We start from the raw sequence: 27,793 nt of genomic DNA, 5'->3' as shown, positions 1-27,793 counted from the left end.
TATTCAAAGATGGGAAATGCTTATTCTTTCAGACTTCATTTCAGCTAAAATTAAGAAAATCTCTAACAACAGAAAAGATCAAGGGTTTGCAGAAATTATTTCTTCAATAAAGGCCATTTAAATCAAAGAATTCATTTATTCCTTCTATCGACAGATGTTGTGGAATTTGAATTTAAAAAGACAGAGAAATGAAGGATGAGGGATTCAAGCAACCATACTCAATGGCAAAAAAGGATACAGTGTCCTCAATCCAAAAAAAACCCCAAAAAACCCAGCTACCATATACTGATCACCTACTATGCATCGGACATTGCGCTTTACTATTTATTTTAATGATAGTAATTATATAATCATTACAACAGTTCTGAAGGCTACAAAGTACAATCTCTATTTTACTGATGAGGAAATTTAAACTTGGAGAAATTGTGTGGGTAGCTCAAGGTCACAGAGCTAATAAGTGGCAGAACTTCTGCTTTCCAAGACAGGATGGTTCCAGTTTATCATCAATGTTCTGTATTTGTTGAGTGTCTATTATATGCAAGGCAATACTGGGCACCATAAAGGACGGGAAAATGCTTGTAACAGTTTACAGCTGGTAGGTTAGTTAAAACAATACTCTCACTAGATTAAGGAAATGAACTAAACCATCTGTGAAAGAAACAAAGTGTGGAGGAAAGAGGAGAAAGATACCAAAGAGTTAATTCATGTGACAAATGAAGAAGCTGAAGGTCGGATCAGATGAAGTCTTTCTGAGTAGGTGAGAACACGGTCCACTCCAGAACGGAGGAAAGGAGCTATGTGAGCAGCCCAGGGCCCAGCTTTGCACCTAAGCGGCTGGGAAGCCCCCCGAAGCGGGGAGAGGGTGCTGTCTCTACAGGAATGAGAACTGGACATTGTTGGAGGCAGACTGATTTTTCCCTCTAATGATCAAAGAATTCCAGACCTTTCTGAGGTAGAGGTCATTAGTTCAGCTCCCTCTTTTCACGGGAGAGGAAGCCAGGAGTCAGTGAATCTTGCTCAAGGCGTGACGTGCGGGGGTGGGCAGCTGACATGGTGACCCGCTGCTCCCGAGGCCCAGGAGGGCCTAGCGTGTTTCCTAGTCGGATGCAGTCACTGACGGCTGCAGAGAAGGGGAGCCTGGCTGTGGTGTGACAACAGCGTGCCCTCTGCACCTCCAGGCCGCTCTGTTTTGACTTTACCTGCTCTCCGTGGTTTCCAGGCAGCAAAAGAAGCCAGGGTGGGGAAGGCATTCAGGAGAAAAGGTTGCCATGAATGAAGACTCAAAGCCTTTTAAGGGATCCTGCTTTTAACCTGGCTCTCAAACCTTTCATTATCAGCACTGAGGTATTAGCAATTCAAGTTTCTGGGTGAAACTGGCAATCCAGGCTTCTTCAGACTGATTCATAGACTCGAGCCCACAAATCCCACCCGACCGTGTAAGAGTGAAATTGCAGTATTCTCACCTGTCTGAGAATTGTCTCCTGAATCACGATGAATCTTGAGAATCTAAAGTTGTTCAGAAGTTTGGTAAAACAAGAAAAAGAGATTTAAAATATGGTATTAGTTACATTTCCAACCAATTTCATTAAAAACTCTGAGGAGTTCAAGAAAGGAAGACGTTGCATAGATAACATGAACAGATGAAAGATGTACACGGGTGATAACACTACAAATTCTCTATTACATCCAGACACTTATAAAATGCCTGAGTCTGAGGACAGGAAGAAGTCCAAGAAATGCTCTTGCTAAGCAAGACATCTAGATCTCCAGTCAGCTGTTCTCATTTTTGACAGTCTGTAGAAATGCAGAAAGACAAAAATTTAAAACAAGATTAAATATTTTTATCAGGCTATCATATGTACCCTGTTTTTATTTCAGACATATTGTATATTTTTCCTGTAATATGAAAGCAATCTGAATTTAAACCTAGAATTAAAAAAAACCTTTCAAAAAAGCTCTTCAAACACACATCAATTATAGACAGAGTCAATTTACTAGATGTTTCTTCACAAGGTCTTAACTTTAGATTCAGCTTAGTACCTATTTCTTTCTCAGTATGAATTTTTTGTGCTAATGCTTGGTAAATATCTCAAACACTGAGTGAAGTCATTAACAGTATATGATATAATAAATATGCTTTCTTTGCGGGGTTCTGCATTTCTCATGTTGATAACTCAGACATTGATTCTGGGGCACATCTAGCTGTCATGATTATAATCAGGCTGCTTTGCTGCTAAATCCACCTATTTCTGGTTTCTAAAACCATCGTACGTTTGTAGGTACTGAATGAACGGAGTAAGTTAACCTGAAGAGCAAACAGACGAATGTGTAGGACTGTTTATGGAGTAAGATTAGTATGGTTTAGCAACATCAGCTGTAACAGCCAGAAGTCCCATATATTAATACATCAGATAGAGGTAAAATGTTCCAGCTTGACTGAACCATTGAAAAATGATCACGTAAAACAAGTGTTAATATAGGGGGTTTTGAATGAATTTTTCTGCACAGTTCATTCCATATAAGTACAGAAACAGTTTCATGGCCAGCCTGTGTGAGATCTCAGTCTTACAGGTGGCCAAAGGGCTCTGACTCATTTACCCCATAATTATGGGATCTTTTTATTTCTTCTGTTTTTTTCTTGTTTTTCTTAAATTTTACTTGGCTGCAGTGGGTCTTAGTTGGAGCATGTGGGATCTAATTCCCCAACCAGGGATAGAACCCTGGGCCCTCTGCATTAGGAGTGCAGCCTTAGCTACTGGACCACCAGAGAAGTCCCTGTTTTGCTTTTTCTTTACAAATAAAGACCATTTGCTCAAAGCTACTGAGTGCAATATGAATTTTTGATATGCCAAATGAGTACAGCTTTTTCTCAGTCAACTTTTTAGCTCAAAAAGCAAGTCATCGTTAAACGAAAGCTTTTCTCTCTGAACCACAATCTACCTTTCCTTAAGGAACAAAGTCCCGCAGCTCCCCAGATTACACACCAAAAACCCTTTCTTGTCTTTCACTGACCTCCCCAGGCCCGCTGACTGGACTGTGGGCCTCCTGGGAGGGCAACACAGGCTTTGCATTCAGTCTGAATGGAACGAGATGAAGCCCACGGTCCAGGAGAGGCCCAGGCCAGCCCTGCCTTTAGGACGATGGGCTCCACGTTATGGAAACACTCCCCAACCGACCGACAATCACTGGCTTCACCAGCAGAGCTTCTGGGTGCTGGGTCAGGGCATGACCCGCTTCACAATCCTCTGCGGTAAGAACTGTGCCTGGTGACACTGGCCCCGCACACCTCAGCAGGGCTAGGGTTTTATGAAGCTTCTGACTCACAATCCATGTGCCTCTCCCAGATACCTCCTTTTACAACCAAAGGTTACTTGAATGAAAAAAATCTTACAGGATTACAACTTTCTTCTTGGAAGGCTAAACCCATCCATCATTTATAACTTGGTATGAATGCTTCCACTACAATTATTTCCTCATAATTCTCAGTCACTCACTGAGAAGACGGGCTTCCCTGGTGGATCCGTGGTAGAGAATCCACCTGCAATGCAGGAGACGTGGGTTCGATCCCTGGGTGGCGAAGATCCCCTGGAGGAGGAAATGACAACCTCCTCCAGCAATCTTGTCTGGAGATCTCATGGACAGAGGAGCCTGGTGGCTAGAGTCCAGGGGTTGCAAAGGGGCTGATGTGGCAGGTGGCTGAGCACGCACACAGGACACACAGTGGGTGAGCGATTGTGTGGCTGGCATCACTGGTGGGCACTCATGAGGCTCGTGGGCCCGGGGCCTGTGGACAGGAAGAGAGGAGGGGCCGCTCCGTGACTACAGCAGCCTTCTCTCTGTGTCTGCACAGCGCGGCAACCTGGCCATCACAGAGTCCTCGCGAGGGAGGGGCGGTCGTCCTTCCTTCTGACAGATGGAGAGGTGGAGGGACTTCCCTGCACCACGCGGCCAGCGCTTGGCAGATCTCAGTTCCAAACCCGGATCGATCTAGATCAAAAGCCACTTCCTCTTTGTCACACTGCTCTCTACGGTTAGGCCCCAGAGGGCAGCCTGGGGTTCGGGCTTGTTAAACTGGGGTCTGAGGACGCAATGCTCTGGTTCAGTGAAGGGCATCTGTTTGAATCTAGTTTTCTTTGTAACTCTGGAGAAGACATGACTCTCTGCTATGGATAGGTTTTGTCATGCACAAGCTAAAGTGAAGCAAAGAATCCTAATTTAAAGGCCACATGACAGCCAGTCTCTCCAGAGTATGGTATTTTGTTCCCCCTCTTGCAACGGAAATGCATCTATAAATGAGTAAGAACTCTGACATCCTGTGTCCCACAGGCTTCAGCGCTAAGGTGCTGCAATATGAATGCTGCTGGCCTGGCCGGTGCCACGCCTGCCAGAGCGCAGAACTGGAATTTCTTATTAATAGCAAGGCCTGGGAGGCTTACAGCCTATTTTGGGGGAAAAAATTCATAATTCCCATGTTTTAGTTACCTAACGTACAATAGGTTCCGGCAGATGTTGCTGTCCTTGTGCTGAATGCTCTGTGTACAGACACTGGATTATGCTTGGCTCTTAAAAACACTGCAGGTTCTAGACGCATGTGTGCATGTGTGTCAAGGTCATTGATTGTTCTCCTCTTAAAGAATAGCCATTTAACAGTGATATTCTCGGGACTTCCCTGGTGGTCCAGCGGTTAGCAATCCACCTTGCAATGCAGGGAATGCGAGTTTGATCCCCGGTCAGGGAACTAAGATCCCACACGCTGCAGGGCGGCTCGGCCGACTGAAGCCCCCCGACTCACCCAGAGAGCCTGCATCCTGTAATTACTGAGCCTGCACGCTCTGGAGCCTGTGTGCAACAACTCAGGCCCAACGCAGCCAAATAAATAAGCATCTAAATAAACAGAATTGCAAAAAGATATTTTCTCTGCACATCCACCAGAATGCTTAAAACGAAAAAGAAATTCTGTCAAGGATGTGGAACAACTGCAACTCTTACACACTAGCGGGTGTATAAAGTTGTACAGTCACTGTGAAAAAGGTCTGGCAGTTTCTTATAAAATTAAATGTATGCCCACCCTGGGACCCAGCTCCTCTGTGTTCTGTTCTACTCCTGAGTTATCTACCCAAGAGAAATGAGAGCATGTATTCACAAATATGTCGAAGAATGTTCAAAGGAATCCAAACGGAAAGCAGCTCACAAGTCTATCAACAAGAGAAATAAACTGTGGCAGAAATAAAAAGGAAAAAAACACTAACACTACAACAGACATGCACACTGAGCCACGTGTCTGACTCTTGCAACCCCCTGGACTGTAGCCCGCCGCCTCCTCTGTCCACGGGATTTCCCAGGCCAGAATCCTGGGGCAGGGTGTCATTTCCTTCTCCAGGGGGTCTTCCCGACCCAGGAATCGAACCCGCATCTCCTGTGGTTCCTGAACTGCAGGCGGCAGGTGGGTTCTTTACCACTGAGCCACCTGGAAAGCCCACGTACAACATAAATGAATCTCAAACACTGATGATGAACGAAAGAAGCCAACACAAGAGACGCTTCAGGAAGCTCTGGAACTAGCAAAACTCATCAACGGTCACAGAATTCAGAAGAGTGTTACCTCTGGGGGTGGGAAGGAAGGGAGTGGAGGCAGGGATAACTGGGAAGGGGGCGTAAGGGAATGTCTGGGGTGGGCAGGTTTGAGATCTTGATGGGGTCTGCGTTACAGAGGCATATGCATTTGTCAAAATACAAGGACGGTTATACTTAGGATTTGTACATTTCACCATATGTAACCTTTACTAAGAAATGAAAAAACTCTCAACCATATATTAAATTCAAATTAACAATATGCAGGCCAAACTACCAAGGGGTGAAATGTTCTAATGTCTGCAACTTAATTTGAAATCTATCAAAGAACAAGATGGACTGATGGATGAATCGAGGGAGGGTTAGATGGATTGATAGATATATAGATAGACAGATAATTGAGCAAAGTGTTAATTACAGAACCTAGGTGGTAGCTATATGTGTATTTACTTACAATTTTTCTCTTCTGTGTTTGAAAATTTTCATAATAAAATATTGAGAAAATTATATGTTCAACTGAGAACATGGATTGACAGCTAAAAACTGGAAGTCTAAAACAGTTTCAAAATCAGTGAAAATAAATAAGATGAAGAAAACTGAGAACAGCCTGAAGTGAGTGAGGTAAGTGACACGTCCCCATCCTGGGGACTCTACCATGAACCTGGGCATGAAAAGGATGTTCCACTTCAAACCATAGCTATGGAATTGTAGACAGCAGCTGCCAATCTCAGAAGCATAAGATTTACCTAGGTAACTATTTAATACACTGATCTTAATCATTTTATTGATTAAATTTTGTGCATTATGGAGGTATAAATGAACCTAAATCCTGATATCTCTTCTGGGAGAAAAACTCTGAAATAACTTTTTAAAAAAATGAACGGTCACAAGACTTTTTAGCGATTATAATGAATCAAGGCCAGGATGGCTATAATAACAAGCTACTAGGCAAATAAATACTAGATACCTCCTTCAGTATGCATTTCAGAATCACCTTGGCAGAGTGTGAACAGACCTTGGGTAGAAATGTCTAATCTGCTTTTGTCACCATGGAATGACAGAGTTATACAAGGCATCCATTGTAATTAAAACCACGAGATTTCCCAGTATGTGAGCTGGGTGTGTGCGTGGGGGGGGACGGTCATCCTTGATGCTTCCTTTTCTTTCATCCTCACATCTAGCCCATCATCAAATCTTGTAAAATCTCATTTCTAAACACTTCTGGGATTACTCACTTCTCTCCCGTGTCAGAGTACAGGCTACCACCAGTTCTCATCCGAACTCCGACCTCACCAACAACTTTCCCAACTTAATCCATTTTCAACTTTTGAATCAGGATCCTGCAAAACTGTACATCTAATCCTGCCATTTTCCTGCTTAAAATTCATACTCCCCACCTGGTCTTGGGGTCAGCCCTGTGTGACGACCTGGCTATGAGAGGCTGCAGTGTGCCTGGCCCTGCAGTTCCCCAGAGGCGCCCTTGACCCTGGCCACTGTGCCCGGGGCTCCCAGTTTGTGGGTACACTGCCACCCCCATCTCTCTCACTTCCCCATGCTCTTTGCTACCACACATGTGCCTCTTGCCCGGAAGCGTCCCAGTCCACTCTCTTCCTTTGGCCCATCTGTCCTCCAAATCTGAGCTGAGGGTGGTTTCCCAGGGAAGCCTTCCCAGGTATTTCCTGCCCATCCCAGTCCCTCATGAGGTTAGGTTCTAGTGTCACATGTTCTCAATGGGCTTTGCCCTTACTGCGTTTTATACAGCTCATAACTCTGTACTTATTTCATTGTCTGTTATCCGTCCCAACTACAAGTCCCACTTATATAGCTGCAGCTGTGTCTCACTTGAGTAATCAAGCATACCTTGTGTACTTGACTATCCTAGTATTGAGTGCTAACACAGTACCTCTATGCAGAAGTACACTAAATATCTGTGCACCCAAGAGTAAGATTAATCAGGTTCTTTACCTTATAGCTTGTGGTGAAAACACTGTTATTAAAGATTTGCGCATCATACTGTTTTTTGTTGATTATACTTAATACTGACGTCTCTAAAGTGCTTCATGGTACGGTTCAGTTCAGTCCAGTTGCTCAGTCGCATCCAACTCTTTGCAACCCCATGGACTGCAGCACGCCAGGCTTCCCTGTCCATCACCAAACTCCCAGAGCTTACTCAAACTCATGTCCAATGAGTTGGTGATGCCATTCAACCATCTCATCCTCTGTCATCCCCTTCTCCTCCTGCCTTCAATCTTTCCCAGCAGCAGGGTCTTTTCCAATGAGTCAGTTCTTCACATCAGGTGGCCAAAGTACTGGAGTTTCAGCTTCAGCATCAGTCCTTTCAATGAGTATGCAGCTGATTTCCTTTAGAATGGACTGGTTGGATCTCCTTGCAGTCCAAGGGACTCTCAAGAGTCTTCTGTACCACCACCACTCAAAAGCATCAATTCTTCAGCATTCAACTTTCTTTATGGTCCAACTCTCACATTCATACATGACTACTGGAAAAACCATAGCTTTGACTAAACGGACCTTTGTCAGTAATATCTCTGCTTTTTAATAAGCTGTCTAGATTCGTCATAGCTTTTCTTTCAAAGAGCAAATGTCTTTTAATTTCATGGCTGCAATCACCATCTGCAATGATTTTGGAGCCCAAGAAAATAAAATCTCTCAATGTTTCCATTGTTTCCCCATCTATCTGCCATGAAGTGATGGGACCAGATGCCATGATCTTCATTTTTTGAATGTTTTTTTAAGCCAGCTTTTTCACTCTTCTCTTTCATTTTCATCAAGAGGCTCTTTAGTTCCTCTTTGCTTTCTGCCATAAGGGTGGTGTCATCTGCATATCTGAGGTTATTGATATTATTCCCAGTAATCTTAATTCCAGTTTGTGCTTTATCCAGCCCAGCATCTCGAATGATGTACTCTGCATATAAGTTAAACAAGCAGAGTGACAATATACAGCCTTGATGTATCCCTTTCCCAATTTTGAACCAGTCTGTTGTCCCATGTCTGGTTCTAACTGTTGCCTCTTGACCAGCATACAGATTTCTCAGGAGGCAGGTAAGGTGGTCTGCTATTTCCTTCTCTTTAAGGTTTGTTGTGATCCACAGTCAAAGGGTTTGGCATAGTCAATAAAGCAGAAGTAGATGTTTTTCTGGAATTCTCTTGCTTTTTCAATGATCCGATGGATGTTGACAATTTGATCTCTGGTTCCTCTGCCTTTTCTAAGTCCCACTTGAACATCTGGAAGTTCTCGGTTCATGTACTGTTGAAGCCTGGCTTGGAGGATTTTGAGCCTTACTTTGCTAGCGTGGGAGATGAGTACAATTGTGCAACTGAACATTCTTTGCATTGCCTTTCTTTGGGACTGGAATGAAAACTGATCTTTTCCAGTCCTTTGGCCACTGCTGAGTTTTCCAAATTTGCTGGTATATTGAGTGCAGCACTTTCACAGCATCATCTTTGAGGATCTGAAATAGCTCAACTGGAATTCCATCACCTCCACTAGCTTTGTTCATAGTGATGCTTCCTAATATCCATTTGATCTCACACTCCAGGATGTCTGGCTCGAGGTGAGTGATCACACTATCGTGGTTATCTGGGTCATGAAGATCTTTTTTGTATAGCTCTTCTGTGTATTTTTGCCACCTCTTCTTAATATCTTCTGCTTCTGTTAGGTCCATACCATTTCTGTCATTTATTGTGCCCATCTTTGCATGAAAAGTTCCCTTGATAGCTCTAATTGTCTTGAAGAGACCTCTAGTTTTCTCCACTCTATTGTTTTCCTCTATTTCTTTGCATGGTAGGGTACTGAAAAGGAATTGTCCCAATAAATGTGCTCTAATAGTGCCAAATCTGTGACAGCAGAAGAACTGGTGGGATGGTGAGAAGTCAAACACCTGGGTGCACCCTCATCCCTGAACTAGTTGCTGCCCCTCTGATTCATTGCTATGTCATAATCAATGCAGTTATAAAACCAGTAGCTACTATTTAAAAAAACCAATTGTTCACATCTAGACATTCATTCATAAAGGAATAATGAATGGTTTTGAAAGATTTCTTGATCATACAGAAGAGAGCTGGCTTTGATCAGTTTTCCACCTCAGGTTTTACATTATTTGCTTGTTTTCTGCATCTTCCCCTAACCCAAATATTATGAAAAAGTGTACAAACCTCGTTAAATGAAGAAAAGTACTATTCTCTTAAATACTCAATGTAAGCAGTCTTTGAGTGAACATATTGATCAATAACTTCATGACAAAACCGAATGCTTTGATGTATGTGACAAGACTTCAGTAATAGTCGAGGTTGAATGTTGGGTGAGAGATTTGATTATGGGAACTGAGTCATTCGAGACCCTCCCTTCATTCACATGCAGCAGAGAGTAAGTGGTATAATACAGAACTTCTTTGATCATCTTTCTTTACTGAAAATACTTTGATGAGTTTTTCCTTGGAAGTTATGAATATCTGATGTAGAGATCAAATATCCTTTCTATCTGCTCTATTTAAAAAAAAAAAAAAACCACTTGAAGATACAGTTCTCAAACTCCCCAAACAGCAAAACAAATACCAAACAATGACCCCAAAAACACTGAAAGAAAATTCATGCAACCTGCTGGATCCCCGTCCTCCATGGTTACCCAAAGTCAGGGCCGAGTTGTTGCCATTGTTCTCATGCACTGAGTCTAGTTTCTCAAGAAACTACAGCACCAAGACAGACAAGTTGCATGGATGCCAACCTTGATGCCTGGTGTCATATCTCCTCACTTTGGGTAATTTCATGAGCATAACAGACTCAACATGACATTCTCCTTTTTTATCTTGATGGTAATTGAAAACACTACTTATATCAGAGCTACATGCATTGGCTTGATGAAAATGCACATGAATATTTAAGATTACACAAGATTAAAAAGAAAGATCTCAAGCTGCCTTTTTTTTTTCAGGTCATTTGCTATATTCCAGACAAATGTGGAAATAAATATCTCCAGTTCTGGAAGGTAATTTTCTTGGGAAAATTCAAACACCCTTCTGCGCAATGTCTGGTCTAGCATATTCAGATATCACTGGTATCCATTGGTTAAAATTTCTCTTACTTCAGTCCTAGTGTCCACTGGCCCTACATTCAACATGTACTTGCAAGAACCTTTCAACAGAGAAGGACTCTCATTACGTAGCCCAGTGATGATCATTTCTGTATGCTTATCTCATGGGAAAACACTTAATGGAAGCCACCATTCAGGTTTAGATGGTTTGTCTTTTCCCCCTTGTCCAGTTTCTCCTTTAATTGCTATCAAATACCTACAATGTAAGCACCACCTTGCTGCCTACCTGGACAACACTGGGGTTTCTAATATGGAAACAGGATAGTGATTCTCAAACTTCCTCCCAGAACTGGATCTCTAACAACTTCCCCGGTGAGTCGGGGCTGCAAGTCTGGGGGCTGCACAGCAGCTCCTGAGGCCGCCTTCTTCAGCACGCTCTGCACCAGCAGACAGGACACCTGGGAGCTTCTTAACTCTGCTCTCAGGCCCACGTTGAACAGAATCTGCATTCTAATGTGTCATCTCTAAGTGAACTGATTATAACTACACTTTGAGAAGCACTGATTCAAGTGGAAAAACCACAGGCTCGCCGACAGATTTTTTTAAAAAATCTCCACTCATAGCTGTGTAAACGTACGAGCTTCACTGAGTCTCGGTTTCCTTACGGGTAAACGGGACCAATGCCTACCTTCTAGGATCTAAGAGGATCAAACGGGATAACGTGTACGAAAGGCCTGACCCTCTAGCTCTCGGGCTGGTCTGTTACGCTGCAATCCCACAGAAGGCTGGGAAACCACACAGCTGTGCCCGCCCCCACGATGTCAGTAGGTCGAGGTCAGGGCCCCAGAACTTGCTTGAAATGCAAGTTCTGTGAGGCTGAGGCTGCTGAGTCAATGGCCCTACTTTGAGAACCACTGGCCTGGCAAACAGTGGATGCCCAGATAATGCTGGATCCCTCTGCCTGCTCTTGCACAGAGGTATCCTATTTCCTGAGAGTCTGGATGCAGTGCTGCTCACTATTACAGAAATCATTTCCTTCAAGGTAGACACATAAGCAGCACACGTGTGTTGTTCACTTTTATGCCATCATTTCTCTAGCCTCTGTCCCCTCATTGCTAGGGACAAAGAGAAACTTACAGATAAATCACCCCAGAAAGAAATTCCATTGTGCTTAAAACTCCTTGCTCTCAAGGAACTGTCCATGATTGATGGCACTTTTGCTAAATGTTCTGTTTTGTGAACTCAGATGACTGCTAGATTTTGTCAGGAGAGGGAGGGAACTGCAACGATCTAACATTTTCCCCACTCTTGTTACTCCAGCACTCTACAGTCATTAAACCGCTTAATGACACCCAGGCTTTGCTGGCACTGTGATTAGCAAAAGATAGAAGCCACCAGCAGGACCCTTGCTTAATAAATCAGGCCCTTTTGGAAGCTACCCAGAGGCGGGGACAGCACCAAAGGAAAAATAAGCAATAACGAGGGGACAGAATGGTGAGACAGCTTTATCACTGTGTCCTAAGGTTCTGAAAATGCTGTTCATCAGAATCTTTGCTTATATTTTGTGAAAAATCACCCCTCTGAGGAAAAAAAGGGCATCTCTAATGGATACCCCTTCTTCTAACTTCAGCTGAAGAATCATTTATTGGTTCTGTGAGACAAAGATGTTTAGGACCTGCTCTCAAGGGATTTACTAATAGGGTACAAAAATCAAGTACTGTCACAATGAATTTATTCATTCCGTGTTTGATGAGCGTGTACTATGTGTCAGGCAATATTCTAGACACTGGGAATGTGACAGAAAACAGATAGTTTTAGGAAGCTGGTTTGAGTGTCAAGATGGCATTTCACAAATGGTGTGATGCTGAGGCGTTAAAATTTAAGTTTGGGGCATTTCAAAACTTGATGCTAAATAACCTGGACTCTCCTATTCAATTCATCTGTCCTCTAATGTTTTTCCAAGCCTTCTGGGTTTATCCAGGAGAAAGCCTCAAGCGGGTCCCAGTCTCTGAACTTTCAACGAACAGCTGTAGCAGCGTCCAGATTTGCTAACACCGTGCGGTTTTCCTACTCTTACCTGTTTTACTGTTCTCTTCCATTATGACTAGCGATTATGGCATTCCATTTCATGGTAGTGGCTACCATGATGATACAAAGTATTACAAGTGACTGCTTCAAGGAAGAGGAAAAACTTTCCCTACATGCAGATGAGATGATACTATACCTAGAAAATCCTGAGGACTCCAGACAAAAACTACTACAGCTAATAAGTGGATTCAGCAAAGTAGCAGGATTAACAAGAATTAACATGGACAATCAGTTGCATTTCTTTACACTAACAATGAAATATCAGAAAAGAAATGTAGAAAAATAATACCTTTTAAAATAGCACCAAAAAAAAAAAAATACCTAACTGGTATTGGACTACCAATACCTAACTTGGACTAACCTGACCAAGGAGGTGAAAGACGTCTGCTGAGAACTATAAAACATTAATAAGGGAAACTGAAGATGATTAAAAAATGTCAAGATATCCCATGCTCTTGGATTGGAAGATATATTGTTAAAGGTAGTGTTTAATACTGTTAAAATGGCAATTCTGCCCAAAGCAATCTACAAATTTAATGTGATCCCTATCAAAACACCCATAACATTCTTCATAGAACTAGAACAAATAATCCCCCCAAAAATAAAAGATCCAGAACTTCCAAAGCAATCCTTAAGGGAAAAAACAAAGCAGGAGGCATAACGCTCCCAGACTTCAGATGACATCACAAAGATCATTACAATCTTACAAAGACAACATTGCAAAGCCGGGAGAAATATCAATAACCTCAGATATGCAGATGACAGCACCCTTATGGCAGAGAGTGAAGAGGAACTAAAGAGCCTCTTGATGAAAGGGAAAGAGGAGAGTGAAAAAGTTGGCTTAAAAAAACATTCAAAAAATGAAGATCATGGCATCTGGATGGGGAAACAATGGAAACATTGAGAGATTTTATTTTCTTGGGCTCCACAATCACTGCAGATGGTGACTGCAGCCATGAAATTAAAAGACGCTTACTCCTTGGAAGGAAAGTTATGACCAACCTAGACAGCATATTTAAAAGCAGAGACATTACTTTGCCAACAAAGGTCCATCTAGTCAAAGCTATGGTTTTTCCAGTAGTCATGTATGGATGTGAGAGTTGGACAGTGAAGAAAGCTGAGCGCTGAGGAATTGATGCTTTTGAACTGTGGTGTTGGAGAAGACTCTTGAGAGTCCCTTGGACTGCAAGGAGATCCAACCCGTCCATCCTAAAGGAGACCAGTCCTGAGTGTTCATTGGAAGGACTGATGCTGAAGCTGAAACTCCAGTACTTTGGCCACCTCATGTGAAGAGCTGACTCATTGGAAAAGACCCTGAGGCTGGGAAGGATTGGGGGCAGGAGGAGAAGGGGACGACAGAGGATGAGATGGCTGGATGGCATCACCAACTCAATGGACATGGGTTTGGGTAAACTCCGGGAGTTGGTGATGGACAGGGAGGCCTTGCGTGCTTGATTCATGGGGTTGCAAAGAGTGGGACACAACTGAGTGACTGAACTTAACTGAACAGTAATTAAAACAGTGTCAATGATACCAAGACAGACATATGGATCAATGAAACAGAGAGCCCAGAAGTAAACCCACACATTTACAGCCAATCAATCTTCAACAGCGAAGGTAAGAATATAAAATGGGAAAAAGACAATCTCTTCAGCAAGTGGTGTTGGGAAAGTTGGACAGCGTATGTAAATCAATGCAGTTAGAACCATCCTCACCCAATGTACAAAAATAAACTCAAAAAGCCTTAAAGATTTAAACATAAGACACCATAAAACTCCTATAAGAAAGCATAAGCAAACCATTCTCTGACATAAATCATACCAAAATTTTCTTAGGTTTGTATCCCAAGATAATAGAAATAAAAACAAAAATAAACAAATGGGATCTAATCAAAACTCAAAAGCTTTTGCACAGCAAAGAAAACTACAATATAAATAAATAAAAACAAACCCACAAAATAAAACAAAAAAAAGACAAGCCACAGAATGGGAGAAAATATTTGCAAATGATGCAACTGACAAGGGCTTAGTCTCCAAAATATATAAACAGCTCATACAACAACTAAAAAAGCAAACCTAATTGAAAAGTGGCAGAAGACCTTAATAGACATTTCTCCAAAGAAGACATACAGATGGCCAGTAGGCACATGAAAAGATGCTCAACATTGCTAATTATTAGAGAAATTCAAATCAAAATGACAATAAGGTACCACCTCACACTGGTCAGAATGGCCATCATTAAAAAGTTTACAAATGCCAGAAAGGGCATAGAGAAAAGGGAACCCTCCTATGCTGTTGGTGGGAATGTAACTTGGTTCAGTCACTATTCAGAAAACTAAAACCTGAATTACCATATAACCCAACAATGCCACTCCTGGGCATACACCTGGACAAAAGTGTAATTCAAAACAGATACATGAGCCGCTATGTTCGTAGCTGTAGTATTCACAGTAGCGAAGACATGGAAACAGCCTGCATGTGCATGGACAGAAGAATGGATAAAGAAGACATGGTGCACAGATACACTGAGATGGTGCTCAGCCGTAAAAAAGAAATACGGCCATGTGCAGCAACACGGATGCAACGAGATGTAAACCATCATACACAGGGTAGATAAACCGCTACATACAGGATAAGATCCTACTGACAGCACAGGGAACTTTATTCAACATCCTGTAATAAACCACAATGGAAAAGAACATGAAAAGGAATGTGTATCACTCTGCTATATACCAGAAACTAACAAAACACTGTACATCAACTACACTTCAGTTTAAAAAAAAAAAAAGAAACTTAGAATTGTTTATTTCTAGAATTTCCCATTTAATATTTCTGAGGTATGGTTCACTGCAGGTAACTATAACCATGAAAAGTGAGAGTGTGGATAAGGGGACTGTATTGTGCTTCATCCTTTTCAGACATAGCGGGTCTTCGGGCAACCGTCCTGAATTCCTCAGCCCAGCACACCCCATCCTGCTTGCTTCTCTTGTTCAGCAGAAGTCTCCATCTGGTGCCCCAGGACCTTCCTGCCCACCTCTGAGTTTGTGGTTGTTCATGAATGTCGGGCTGATGCCGTGGCCACTCATTTGGAGCTGCTTCTTTGCTTTCTTTCCTCTTTTAAAAAGTAGTTATTTATTTATGGCTGTGCTGGCTTTTCGATGCTGGGTGTGGGCTTTCTCTAGTTGCAGTGAGTGGGGACCACTCTTCCTCGCAGTGCGCAAGCTTCTGTTTGTGGTGGCTTCTCTTGCTGCGGACTGTGGGCTCCGCGGTTGCAGCGCTCAGGCTTAGCTGCCCCGGGGCATGTGGAATCTTCGTGGACCAGGGACGGCCCCTTGCACTGGCCGGCGGATTCTCTACCACCACAGAAGTCCCTTTGCTTGCCTTTCTATCTCACCCCCACAATACCTTATTTGGCAGAAAATATGGGTAATTCTTTGGTCAAAACAACTCTTCCATGCACCTTTTCTTTTCCATGCAACTTTAAGATGAAGTCTATCCATGCTCCTTCATTTCTCTGTTTTCCTATATCTGAGTATTGTCTATTTGACTTAATAAAACTAGAACAGAGGGTGTCTTTTTTCTTCTGGGTAGCTCATCAGGTCCCTTTCCAGTGATTAACTTGTAAGATATAATGCTGATAACTTAAGTATGAATAAATTCAGATAACCTAATTTAATCTGAGGGTTTCTCTGGTAGCTAAGTGGTAATGAATCTGTCAATGCAGGAGACACAGGTTCAACCCCTGATCTAGGAACATCTCTTGGAGAAGGAAAGGGAAACCACTCCAGTATTTTTGCCTGGAAAATCCCATGGACAGAGGAGCCTGGTGGGCTGCAGTCCATGCCCCGTCTTCCCCCACCCTTCCCCCCACACAGAGAGTCAGACACAATGTCGCAACTAAACAACCACAACAATTTAATGTGAATGTGCCCCCCACCTACCATGCACTGCATAAGGCCCTTCAGGGAAGGGGCAGTCAACATGGAGAAGAAGCTGAAAGCTGCTTGGGGTGACAAGTGGAGGAGAAGAGAGACTGGACAAGGCCTGTGTAATGCGCCAGGAAGCACAGCCACGGCCCTCACAGTCCAGAGGTCACTCTGAAGGGGCCATGCAGCAGGACAACTGGATTCCTGTGTCTGCCTCGTAAGACGTAACCGAGGCTTCGGAACCAGAATGAAGGAAGGTGCCCAAAAGCTGAGCTTTCTAGAGTGTAGACTCCAGGGGAAGAGTGTGCCACAGGAGTGACAGGGGCCAAGTTCTGGAACTTATGTCTCCATGGCAGACCTTACAGGCAACAGAGAGCCAGTGGAAGTTTTTAAGGTAGGAATGAATGAGCTGGGTGGTCTCCTGGGAAGATGACTCTGGCAGGGGGTGCAGGATGGACTGGGAGAGAAGGACCAGCTTCCACTCAGGAACTGTGGAGAAAGGGAGTGTTCTCCTGGAGGAAGAAGAGAGTTGGATCTCAAAGACCACGCTGAAGTTGCACTTGCTTCTCTAAGTGCTGCTACTGAAAATGGGATGCTGAAGGTCCAGTTCTCTTGGCAACCAAATTATCTTCACACTGGAGGAACCCTATCCTCCCATGGGGGAAGACTGGTCACAAAGGCCAGGCCATCTTCACCGGCTCCTGCCGATGGGTTGGAGGTGACAGTCGCATTCTAGTGGGACAGCCATGGGAGCCAGCGCACAGATGAGAAGATGCACAGATGACTCACCTGTGTCTGCGACTCAGTGTTGTCAGAGCCTCAGCAAAGTGCAAACTTCTCCAGGCTACAACTGGTGTTTCCAGAACTAAAGGTCAGGGTACTGCCAGCCAGACTAGCTGGAGAGCGTGCTCTGGGCCAGATGTTATATCAGCCACAGAAGCCACAGCCCTGCTTCACGGCACCCTCCACGAGGGGTGACGCCCTCTCTCTGTACCCCTGAACCAGGAGGAATGCAGACCTCACCCTGGAGAGCGCATCAGGACTCTGGCTCACCTTCAGCTGCAGAAGGACTAGATTTGTTCTGAACAAACCCAGACGAGTGGTTTTCCTTTCCTTTTTTCTGTTCCCTTTTTAGGAAAGATATTGTGTTTCCTCAGGAAACCAAATTTCAACACCCTCTCTTCTTTGTGCTTTTGAACTGTGGTGTTGGAGAAGACTCTTGAGAGTCCCTTGGACTGCAAGGAGATCAAACCAGGCCATCCTAAAGGAAATCAATCCTGAATATTCATTGGAAGGACTGATGCTGAAGCTGAAACTCCAATACTTTGGCCACGTGATGCAAATAACTGACTCATTGGAAAAGACCCTGATGCTGGGAAAGATTGAGGGCAGGAGGAGAAGAGGATGACAGAGGATGGTTGGATGGCATCACTGACTCAATGGACATGAGTCTGAGTAAGCTCCAGGAGTTGGTGATGGACAGAGAGGCCTGGTGTGCTGCAGTCCATAGGTTTGCAAAGACCGGACATGACTGAGTGACTGAACTGAACTGAAATTCTTTGTGGGCTTTCATACTGGCTCAGATGCTAAAGAATCTGCCTGCAGTGCAGGAGACCTGGGTTTGATCCCTGGGTTGGGAAGATCCCCTGGAGGAGGGCCTGGCTCCACTCCAGTACTCTTGCCTGGAGAATCCCCATGGGCAGAGGAGCCTGGTGGGCTATAGTCCGTGGGGTCACAAACAGTCATATATGACTGAGCAACTAACATGACTCTTTGTAAGTTCACAAATAGCAGTCAATATTGTCTCAAAGCCACTTCTGAAGGTCTTTCTTCCCCATCAGCTTACTCTCCAGCTGTAAGGGAAGCTGATGAGTCAAGAGGCCCCCCACGGGCCTGGACGCCCGGGTCCCCCCCCAGCCTCTGTCCTGCTCTGCACCCGACGCCTCAGTCATGAGCAAGTCCCCGAACCCTGAAGCCCCACGAATCCTGGTTAGGTTTTGTAAAGATGTTCTAGTTTTAATGCCCGCCAGAAATCAACTCTGGAGCAAGTGCTCAAACAACTCCCCCTGACGCTTGCTGATTTATCTAAAGGTAAGACAAGGCCGCGCATACAGGGGCCGGCCCAGGTCCACCCCGGCCCAGGTCAGCCGGCGGGAAGGCACAGCCCCAAGCACAGGCGCTGCGGGTCTCAGGCCCAGAGAAGAGCCGCGACCATGGTGAGGGCTGATCTCCTCTGAAGCAGAAAGCTCCCCCCGGAGCCTGGCCAGAGGGCACGGGTCAGCCCTCAGGCCAGCTCCGAGGCTCTGAGCTCCCAGGCCCGCCCCACAGCACGGTCCTGGCTCCCTCCAGGGAAGCACCAGGTGACCCCGGAATGCGTGCTGGGGAAATAAGACCTGGCTTTTCCGCCCTGGAGAGCCATAAGGTCGATGAGCTATCGAAAACAGTTAAAAAGAAGTCACTGCCATGGCCTCAAGGGTACTGGGTGAATTTCTTCCATATAAATGGAAACAGAAACCGAATCCCACCTACACCATTACTTCCCCAACCAGATCTCCTAGCCACCAAGTGTTCATGTGGAAGAGAAATGGAAAAGAAGGATACTGCCAGTTAACACATAACAGGGCCTGGGACGCAGACCGTTGAATTACTTTCTGTTGCATGTGTCCCCAAGTATCCCTGTGACCAGGAGATCAGAGACCTTCAGGGCAGCCGCTGTGGATACAGCAGCTCCTGTGCCTGGGACCAATCTGAGGTCAGGGGACAAGTACGGGGAACATCGCCCGTCAGTTCTGGGGGCACCCTGCCCCCGCCCTGCGTGCCAGGCGCCCTCTGAGAAGACAGGCAGGGTCTCCACCCCCACAGCGCTCTGGAGCCGGCAGACACAGCGCTTCCTCCACCAGCCTTCTCTAGGGCCAGTGCCTGTCCGAGAAGCCCTTCCTGCCCACTTACTGGAACTCAAGGTCGGTGCCCTGGGCCTCCCAGTCCAGACGCCGCCTGTGGACGAGTCCCCGCAGAAACCACCGCCACCCAAACCCCAAGGCTTCACTCCTGCAGGCTGCAAACACCCATTCCAGGGACATTTCCTGCGTGCCCAGGCCCGGGGGGGACACGGAAAGATGAGGAAGGCTTGGCCTCACCCTCGGCAGTTCCACAGTGGCCTGGCCTCCCCTGTGTGAAGTACACACGGGCCATCCTTCTGTTCGCTGACCTCTCCACGGTCCTCTGGTTAAACCACACTCCTCTCCCCCCATAAAACGTCCAGCAGAAAAGTTCCCTAGACGAACCTAACCCATCACACCAGATCCGAGCCACTCTGTAGCCTGGTGGTCCTCGACCTTGACAAGTACATTAGAGTCTGCTGTGGAGCTCTTAGAAACCCCATGCCCGGTCTATACCCCTGCCCCTTCTATCAGGGCTCTGGGGGCTCAGGCATCACTGAATCTTTTATTTTTTTTTAATAACCCTCTAGGTAGTTCCAACACGTAGCCAAGACTCAGAACCACTGCATTAACCTAACCTGACCACCCCCCTCACCATTTAGCACAGGTGCTCACTCAGGCCAGGGGGGGCTGTGACATTCCTCCTGTAGGGACATCCGTGGCCCTGTGCTCCACGCGGATGATCCGCTGCCTGTCCCGAACCTGCCTCCCTCTCCCTTTGTAACTCGAGTCAAGGCTCTCTGCTTAGGCCCTTAAACTCACTTTCATGGCTGTGATGCTCTGAAACCCGCTGACCAACCTCTCCTAGACTCAAAGCCGCCTGAGAGCACACCACACCTGTGGTTTCTCTGCACTGTCCCGCGGTTCTCATTCATGCGCAGGATGTAACAATTCAACCAGCACCCGGGGAATAAGTGGCACTGGGCTGAGCCGGGCCATTCACTTCCTCCCCTCTTGCCCCTGAGTACGTGCCATACCTGTTCGGTTCTCTGCCCACAATCACCTTTCTTGACTAAAAGTAATAAGGAAAAGTATTATTTAGCCTACTCCTTACACCGTGATGGGCTTCCCAGGTGGTGCAGTGGCCTAAAGAATCTGCCTCCCCAGGCAGGAGATGCCGGTTCAATCCCTGGGTTGGGAGATCCCCTGGAGGAGGAAATGGCAACCCACTGCAGTATTCTTGCCTGGAAAATTCCATGAACAGAGGAGCCTGGTGGCCTACAGTCCATGGGGTCGCAGAGAGTTGTACATGACTGAGCACGCACGCACGTTAGTTACATTGTGACGCTAAACTTAAGAATGGGGTGGACATGAAGAAGAAGAAGGCGTGCTTTCTTCAGCGCCCTGGAGCCGGGCTCTGAAACCACAACCAGAAACCCAGCCTTCAGCAAACCAGAGTTAGATTTCTCCAAAATGGGGCAGAGCAAGTATAATGGAAAGCATGCCCTTTACCATTATAATGGAAAAAATCTTCCCCTTTCTTGCTCCATTTTCTAGCGATGGTACTGGAGGAGAGCATACTTATTGGAATTTTCTTCTTAGAAATTATTTAAAAAAGACATTATATTTGTGAAGGTCCACAAGCTGGAATAAAATCCTCAGAGACAGAACTCTGCTCTGACTATAGTTGAAACAAATGATCTTTTAGGCAAAGGATTTGGATCTTTTAGGCACTGTGGTTGGGGTATTAAGCTTCGATTGGCTGCATATGTCCAAATATGATGGGAAGATGAATTCTGAAGCACTGCTTAGATTTGACAACACTCAAAGGACATTACCGCACACCTAACAAGTACCTGGTCCTGGAGCTTCAATAACCTTCAACAAGCAGTGGGCATACCGGGGTCCAGCTTTTCTCAAGTCTCCAGGCTCCTCTGTGGACACTTTGCTACCTTACCTTCTTATTCTACATGGGCCCCCAAATGCCCTGATGTAACTTACTTTCATGGCACCTCAAATGCATGAACTTGATTTCATTGGTACGTGGAGGTTGGATTGGGGTGTGGAGCACATGACGTAATTTACTTTGATCTAAACACCCACCAGGATGTCCCTAGGCCCTGCTATACCTGGGGGAGGGTACAGACTGTCAGAGGAGGGTATGGACAGGCAAAGGCCCCAGCCTGGCTCTCAGCTGCATCTCTTCTGGTCTGCACCACACAGGAGGGCAGGGCCAAGCCAACCATTCCTGCTTCTCCCGCCTCTGGTTATCTTTCTGCTCCTGGATGGGCTTCTTCTCCCCAAGGATGAATTCTATCCCACCTCAGTCAACACCTCCTCCGTGAAGCTGTCCCCCAGCTTACCCAGTAAGAGTAGCCTTTCCCTTGTATGCTGGTGGTGGTGATTTAGTCGCTAAGTCCCGTCTGACTCTTGCAACCCCATGGACTGTGGCCTCTCAGGCTCCTCGGTCCATGGGATTCTCCAGGCAAGAGTACTGGAGTGGGGTGCCATTCCTTCTCCAGGGGATCTTCCTGACCCAGGGATCAAACCCAGGTCTCCTGCATTGCAGGCAGATTCTTTTACCAACTGAGCTATGAAGGAAACCCTTCTTTTGTGTAACTACCCATAATATGCACTTGTATTTATTTTATAACCTTACTGCTAACTACTCCAAGATGTGCATTCTGGTTCTGCCACATAGCATCTACCTGCAACTGTTCCAGGCCTCAGTTTCCTCACCTGTAAAATGGGGGTCATTATATCTACTCCATTATATCTCATGGAGTTGCAATGAGAATTTTAGGAGTTAATGTATGAAAAATACCAGCAGAGTCAGGGATGCAAAGTCTTCAATACATGATGCACCTTATTATGACTCTTAAAAACATAAGATCCTTGACAAGCTCCACTGATCAGAACTTACGAGTGAAGGACACCCCTGGAGGCCCAGTGGTTAAGAGTTCACCTTGTGACACAGGGAATACAGGCTCCAGCCCTGCTCAGGGGCCTGAGATCCCACACACTGTGGAGCTGCTAAGCCCGGATGCTGCAACTCCTGACGCCTCGCACCAGAGGCTGTGCGCCACAATGAAAGAGCCTGCGTGACACAGCAGAGGCCCCACGTGCTGCAACTATGACCTGATGCAGCCAAATCAGTTAATTAAAAATAAAATTATCAACCAAGACTGTACTGAGTGAGTTCAGTAGCATCAGCAGGAGATGGGGAGGCAGGATGCTGGGACATGAGCTGCCCTTGACGAGCAGGGTCTAGTGTGAGAAGTGAAGCCAAAGTGTCAGTTGCTCAGTTGTGGCCAGCTCATTGTGACCCCAAGGACTGCAGCCTGCCAACTGACAGGACAGACTGGCAGAGTGGGTGGCCATTCCCCTCCTCCAGGGGGTTTTCAGAAGAGCTCAATGCACTCAATAGGAGAGAGGAGGAAAGGGTGGCCAGGCAAACGGCACAGAGGGAAAACCTGACCTGGGTCAGGCAAGCAAGAGTGCCCCAGGCTGAAGGAAGAGTAAGTTAGAGTGGGGAGCGGTAGCAGCGATGCCCAGACACGTGCAAAAACTGGTGTGTTTAGGGAACTAGTAAGAGCCTGGTGTAGCTCAACAAAGTGCAGTGAAAGTGGTGGGGGGCACGCAGGAGCACAGAGGAGACCTTGTTTGCTCCAGAAAGATGTTTGATGCTTTTTAGACCATGAGGAGCCACTGGGGAACACTTTAGAATGAGGACTGTGGCCTGGATGGGATGATCATCTCTGTGTGTGGGTAAAGACTTAACAACTGGCTGAAAAATGCATTCATAGCCATAGCTACCTTTGTCACACCTTCTACTGATGGAAAGCAGACACAAGAAAAGTATGGTCCAGGGGCCAGTCGCCTGGTTTTGTAGATATAACATTATAGCAAAGCCTGACCACTCACTTACACATCACCTCTGGCTGCTTTCCTACTACAAGAGCAGAGCTGAGATGGGCAGAGGCAACTGAGACTGTAGGATCTAAAATGTTTACCCCCTGGTCCCTTAAGGAAAAAAAATGTCAACTTTCTAAAAAGATGTGTAGCGCAGTTTCCAAACAATACTAGAATATAAAATACTCTTTACCATAAATTCCCTACAGTCAACTGATTCTCACAAAATACTTTTGTTGACTTTTCTCTGAGCTCCTGCCTGAGTGGCCTAAGTATGGCTGCAGCTGATAAATGAGTGGATTTTCAACCCGAACGCGAGGTGATATTTTCATGTACACGGAGCAGGGAGATGGAAGCAAGACACGAGGCGCACAGGAGCCCCACCTCCTCATCAGTGATGCGAGAGGCTTCGCTGTTGATTCACGTAACTTTTGAATACTGGAGGGATATCTTTCTTTAATTTCTTGCACTGTTCACAATGAAACTGCTGCAGACTTGATGCCTATTTAAATTTAATCTGCATGATCAACATGCTCTCCATCACTTTCTTAAATCTGGAAAATCAACCAAAAAATAAATCCTGGAAATTTTTAGGTTCAAGATGGTGACATAGGAGGGTCTTCAACTCATGGGCACACCAAATCTAAAACTACATAGGGGACAATTCCCTCTGGAAAAAGTCCGGAAACGAGCTGAGCAACTCCTACACAGCAAGTGAATGAGAAATCACACACTGAAGCTGTGGGGAGAGGTTGAGCAACCATCTGATCGCAAACCCTACCCCCCGCATGGCGATGCAGAATCAAGTGGAAACACCAGCTTCTCCTGAGAAGCAAAGAGTTTGGATGCCACATCTGGCAACTTCCACTTGAGATATGGGACCCCCAAATGTCTAGCTTTGAAAGCCAACAGTGCTTGCATCCATGAGACCTGCAAGGCTATAGGAAACGAATGGTTCTTAAAGGGCCCACGTGAACTCACCATGGCTAAACCCCAGGGCCCAGAGCAGACAGCAAACAGAAATTCACTCAGTCTTTCTGTGAAAGAGGTCTATTTGTTTATCTTGAAGCTTTGATCTAAAGGGCAGGCTTCAAATTTAACACAGATCTTGAGATCAACTGCAATACTATCCAGGGACTGGGAGGCCAGCAGAGGCCATTTTTGCAGTCTCCCTCTGCTTCATGCTGCCGGCATCTCCCTGAAGTTAAAAGATGCTTTCTCCTTGGAAGGAAAGCTATGACAAACCTAGACAGTGTATTAAAAAGCAGAAACATCACTTTGCTGACAAAGGTCCATCTAGTCAAAGCTATGGATTTTCCAGTAGTCATGTACAGATGTGAAAGTTGGAACCATAAAAAATGCTGAGAGCCAAAGAATTGATGCTTTTGAACTGGGGTGTGGGAGAAGACTCTTGAGAATCCCTTGGACTGCAAGGAGATCAAACCAGTCAATCCTAAAGGAAATCAACCCCGAATATTCATTGGAAGAACTGACATTGAAGCTCCAATACTTTGGCCACCTGAAGTGAAGAGCCGACTTACAGGAAAAGACTCTGATGCTGACAAAGACTGAAGGCAAGAGAAGAGGGCGACAGAGGATGAGATGGCTGGATGGCATCACTGACTCAATGGACTTGAGTTTGAGCACACTCCAGGAGGTGGTGAAGGACAGGGAAGCGTGACGTGCTGCAGTCCATGGGGTCTCAAAGAGTCGGACACGACTGAGAGACTGAAAACAACAGCAATGTCCTGGAAAGGAGCTGATGCACATACATGGCACCCTGGCTTTTGTGGCTGCCAGCCAGGGGACACCCCTTGATTGCCTGGCTCTGGTAGCCAGCAGGGCATCTTTCAGAGGTTCCATGGGACTGCAACAAACAGAAAAATAGTTCTTAACAGGCTGTCCCCCAAGGGCATAGCACAGAGGCAGCAACAGAAAGACCCAGTCTTACCCTGTAACAGCGATGGTGATTTAGTCACTCAGTCGTGTCCATCTCTTCGCAACCCCATGGACTGTAGCCCACCAGGCTCCTCTGTCCAAGGGATTCTCCAGGCAAGAATACTGGAGTGGCTTGCCATTTCCATCTCCAACTTAAAGAGCTGCTGCCTGAGGGTCCCGTTTCCAGTCAGTCTCCATCTGGTTCTGACTAGATCCTTTCCATTGAGACCCTGACAGGTCTTGGCACACCTTCAACTACTAGAAACCACGAACACACAGCAGGCTGCCCAGACAACCACACAGGTGTGAGGGGCAACCGAGAGCTCGGGCAGGGTAGAGCATCAGGTTTCATCAAGCTGTTTTTTCTAACACATAGAAACCAATACAGAGAAGCAAGTAAAATGAAGACACAGAGGAACATGTTCCAAATGAAAGAACAAGACAAAAAACTTCAGAAAAAGGCCTTAATTAAGTAGAGATAAGTAATTTACCTAAGGAAGATTTCAAAATAAGTCATAAATGTGTTTACTGAGGTCAGGAGAACACTGCCTGAACAAAGCGAGAATTTCAATAAAGAGGGAATAAAAATAAGTACCAAGCATAAATCCCAGAGCTGAACAATATAATAACTGCAGTGAAAACTCCAAAAGAGGAGTTTCAACAGAAGACTAATGAAACAGAAGAAAGGATCAGTGAACTCAAAAGACAGGGCAGTGGACTCACTTCGAGCAGCAAAAAGAGAAAAGGAATGAAAAAGAGTAAGGGGCACAACCAATATTTGCATTATAGGAATTCCAGGAAGAGAAGAGAGAAAGGGATAGAAATCTTAGTTATGAAATAATGGCTGAAAACTTCACTAACCTCAGGAAGGAAACAGACACCCAGATCCACGAAGCTGCAAAAGTTTCAAATAAGATGAATCCAAACAGACTCACACCAACATACATTATAATTAAATCCTCAAAAGTCAAAGACAAGGGCTCAATCTTGAAAGCAGCAAGAAAAAAAGCAATCTGTTATGCACAAGGTAACTTCCATATGACCGTGAGCACATTTTTCAGCAGTAACTTTTCAGGCCAGAAGGGAATGGCATAATATATTCAAAGTGCTGAAAGAAAAAAAAAAACAAAAAAATCCCCAAAAAACTGTCAACCAGAATTCTTCAGAATTGAAGGAGATAAAGAGTTTTACACATAAAGAAACACTGAAGGAGCTCGTAACAACTAGACTGGCCTTGGGCTTCTCTGCTAGCTGAGCTGGTAAAGAATCTGCCTGCAAAGAAGGAGACCCTGGTTTGATTCCTGGGGCAGGAAGATCCCCTGGAGAAGGGATAGGTTACCCACTCCAGTATTCTTGGGATTCCCTGCTAGCTCAGTTGGTAAAGAATCCGCCTGCAATGTGGAGACCTGAATTTGATTCCTGGGTTGGGAAGATCCCCTGGAGAAGGAAAAGGCTGCCCACTCCAGTATCCTTAGGCTTCCCAGATGGCTCAGATGGTAAAGAATCCGCCTGCAATGTGGGAGACCTGGGTTCGATCCTGGGTTGGGAAGATTCGCTGGAGGAGGGCATGGCAACTATTCAGCATTCTTGCCTGGAGAATCCTCACAGACAGGTCCCTGGCGCGCTACAGTCCTTGGGGTGGCACACACAACTGAGTGACTAAACACAGCACAAACGGGCCCTAGAAGAAATGCTAAAGACACTTCTTAAAGGTGAAACAGAAGAGCTCTAATTAGTAGGAAAACAAAGTATAAATCTCACTGTTGAGAGTAATATACAAAAAACAGTCTAATGTTGTAAAGGTGGTAGACTGTCACTTATAAAAGACAAAAGTAATAAAAATAACTATAACTAAAATAATTTGCTAATAAATACATATGATAAAAGGATGTTGAACAGTCACATTCAAAAGAATAACAACTGACCACTATTTTACATTCCACAAAAAATCAACTCAGAGTGGATTGAGGACTTGAATTTAAGACCTGAAGCCATGAAAACATAGGAAGCAAGCTCCTTAACACTGGCCTTGGTGAAGATTTGTAAAAAAACCTGCCACCAAAGCAAAGGCAACTAAAGCATAAATAAACAGGACGGACTGCATCACAGTAAAAGCTTCTGCACAGCAAAGGAAACCATCAACCAAATAAAAAGGCAGCCTGCTATAGGGGAGAAAACATTGCACATCTGATAAAGGGCTAATATACAAAATAAAGAACACATGTAACTTAATAGCAAAAAATAAATAATCCAATTAAAAAATGGGCAGAGGATCTCTAGATATTTTTGCAAAAGAGATATACAGATGACCAACAGGTTTACAAATAGGTGCTCAATAACACTAATCATCAGGTAAATGCAAATCAAAACCACAACAAGATATCAACTCATATCTGTTAGAATCGCTATTATCAAAAAGATAAGAAACATCAA

At 45.1% G+C, this 27,793-nt stretch overlaps 1 protein-coding gene across 7 annotated transcripts in view; it reads right to left on the bottom strand.

Moving 5' to 3' along the window:
- The window catches only part of PDE8B (phosphodiesterase 8B), a 328,820-nt gene that overhangs the window by 25,977 nt on the left and 275,050 nt on the right, over nt 1-27,793 (bottom strand). For all 7 annotated transcript variants that reach the window (XM_043470718.1, XM_043470716.1, XM_043470717.1 and 4 more), the window contains one exon: nt 1,464-1,506. In XM_043470718.1, the coding sequence (XP_043326653.1) occupies nt 1,464-1,506 (43 nt within the window). The remainder of the gene's footprint in view (nt 1-1,463; nt 1,507-27,793) is intronic.

The sequence above is a fragment of the Cervus canadensis genome, chromosome 6 (assembly GCF_019320065.1).
Source record: "Cervus canadensis isolate Bull #8, Minnesota chromosome 6, ASM1932006v1, whole genome shotgun sequence".
NCBI classification, from domain to species: Eukaryota; Metazoa; Chordata; class Mammalia; order Artiodactyla; family Cervidae; genus Cervus; species Cervus canadensis.
This window is presented reverse-complemented; position numbering and strand designations above follow the sequence as displayed.